Source organism: Plectropomus leopardus, chromosome 7 (assembly GCF_026936395.1).
Source record: "Plectropomus leopardus strain MGB_pleo_1.0 chromosome 7, ASM2693639v1, whole genome shotgun sequence".
Taxonomy (NCBI): domain Eukaryota; kingdom Metazoa; phylum Chordata; class Actinopteri; order Perciformes; family Serranidae; genus Plectropomus; species Plectropomus leopardus.
This window is the reverse complement of record NC_142182.1, coordinates 255,001-257,500: the sequence shown is the minus strand read 5'-3', so window position 1 is coordinate 257,500 and position 2,500 is coordinate 255,001. Positions and strand designations below refer to the sequence as shown.

General features: G+C 58.6%; 1 protein-coding gene across 1 annotated transcript in view; it reads right to left on the bottom strand.

The window, feature by feature from the left end:
* LOC148189059 (uncharacterized) overlaps positions 1-825 on the bottom strand; it is a 2,047-nt gene extending 1,222 nt beyond the window's left edge. The window contains exon 1 of the mRNA XM_088079451.1: positions 1-825. This exon is cut by the window's left edge and continues 272 nt beyond it. Within this exon, the coding sequence (XP_087935577.1) occupies positions 1-825 (825 nt within the window).
* Between the last annotated feature and the right edge of the window lie 1,675 nt (positions 826-2,500).

Genomic DNA, 2,500 nt, shown 5'->3' with positions numbered 1-2,500 from the left:
CCAGGACCGCTCCTCCGGACCGTAACCCTCCCAATCCACGAGGTACTGGAGACCCCTGCCGTGGCGCCTGGAACGCAGGAGACGACGCACCGTGTAAGCAGGAGCGCCCTCGATGAGACGAGGAGGCGGGGGAGGTTGAGAGGCTGGCTGCAGGGGACACTCCCGAACCGGCTTGACCCTGGAGACGTGGAACGTGGAGTGGACCCTCATGGAGCGGGGCAGTTTCAGCCGAACTGCCACAGGGTTGATGACCTTCTCTATGGGGAACGGACCGATGAACTTTGGAGCCAGCTTCCGGGACTCCACCCTCAGCGGGAGGTCCTTTGTTGACAACCAGACCTTTTGGCCCACCTGGTAGGAGGGAGCCCGGGAGTGGCGACGGTTGGCCGTGGAGGTGTACCGACCAACCGCCCGTAGAAGAGTCGCTCTGGCCCGGCACCAGGTCTGACGGCAGCGCCGAATGTAGGCCTCCACCGAAGGGTAGGCCGTCTCCTTCTCCTGAGCAGGAAACAGCGGAGGCTGGAAACCATATGCGCACTGGAACGGGGATAATCCAGTGGCGGAACAGATGAGGGTGTTATGAGCAAACTCCACCCATAATAGCTGAGATGACCAGGACGCTGGCTGGTTGGCGGCCATACATCGCAGCGCCATCTCCATCTCCTGATTCAGGCGTTCGGTCTGGCCGTTGGACTGGGGGTGATATCCCGAGGACAGGCTGGTTGGCGCCCCAGGAGCCGCAGAACTCTCTCCAGAATGCAGAAGTGAACTGAGGGCCGCGATCGGAGACCACATCAGAAGGGATGCCATGAAGCCGGACCACATGCTCCAAGAGTAACCCCGCAGTCTCTTTGGCGGAGGGAAGCTTGGGTAGAGGCATGAAATGTGCCATCTTACTGAACCGGTCTACCACTGTCAGGACTGTTGTGTTGCCACCCGACAGTGGTAGACCAGTAACGAAGTCCAGTGAGATGTGGGACCAGGGGAGATGAGGCACTGGGAGTGGGTGCAGGAGGCCGGCAGGAGCTTGGCGTGGCGTTTTACTTTGGTTACATACCAGACAGGCATTAACAAAGTCTTTAGTGTCCTCGCCCAGGGTGGGCCACCAAAACCGTCGCTGTAGGACCTCCCTGGTGCGAGTGATCCCGGGTGACAGGTGAGGCGCGAGGCGTGGACCCACTGGAGAACCTCCGACCTGTACTCATCGGGAATGAACAGGCGGTTCTGTGGGCAGGAGCTGGGACCTGGCTGCTCCTCCAAGGCTGACAGGATGCGTTCTTCAATGTCCCAGGTGAGGGCAGCCAGGAGACGGGGAGCATGGAGAATGTTGTCAGGACGGGATGTGGCCTCCTCCTCCTCCAGGAACTGGCGGGACAGAGCGTCGGGCTTGACATTGCGGGAACCGGGTCGATAGGAGAGGGTGAAGGAGAAGCGGGTGAAGAACAGAGCCCAACGGGCCTGGCGAGAGTTCAGTCTTTTGGCGGAGCGGATGTACTCGAGGTTTTTGTGATCCGTCCAGACCAGGAAGGGAATCTTGGTGCCCTCCAGCCAATGGCGCCACTCCTCCAATGCCAACTTTACCGCCAGTAACTCCCGATTGCCAATGTCGTAGTTCCTCTCCGCTGGTGACAGCCGCCGAGAGAAGAAGGCACATGGGTGCAACTTCTCATCCACAGCCGACCGTTGGGAGAGGACAGCTCCTACCCCACATCCGAGGTGTCGACCTCCACCACGAACTGCCTGTCTGGGTCGGGAATGAGGAGTATGGGGGCAGAGCAGAAGCGTTCCTTGAGGTGTCGGAAGGCGGGCGGGCGGCAGGAGACCAGCGGAACTGAACCTTGGATGAGGTGAGAGCCGTGAGGGGGGCTGCCACCGTGCTGTATCCACGAATAAACCGTCTGTAAAAGTTGGCAAACCCCAGGAAACGTTGCAACTGTTTGCGTGTGTCCGGAACGGGCCAGGAGGTCACCGCCGAGACCTTGTCAGGGTCCATTTCCATGCGGTTGTGACCCACGATGTACCCCAGGAAAGAAACAGAGGACGCGTGGAAGTGACACTTCTCCGCCTTTACGAACAGAGAGTTTTTGAGGAGAAGCTGCAGGACCGACTGGACGTGATGAATGTGTTCCTGTCTGGACCGAGAGAAAATCAGGATGTCGTCCAAATACACGAACACAAACTTATTCAGGTAGTCTCTGAGGACGTCGTTGGCGAGGGCCTGGAAAACGGCCGGGGCATTAGTGAGACCGAACGGCATCACTAGATACTCATAATGTCCAGTAGGGGTGTTGAAGGCCGTTTTCCACTCATCCCCCTCTCTGATGCGGACCAGGTGGTAGGCGTTACGAAGGTCCAGCTTAGTGAAGACGGTGGCCCCTTGTAACAGCTCAAACGCAGAGGCGATGAGGGGGAGAGGGTAACGGTTCTTCACGGTAATGTCATTCAGCCCCCTATAGTCAATGCAAGGTCGTAAGGAACCATCTTTCTTTCCCACAAAGAA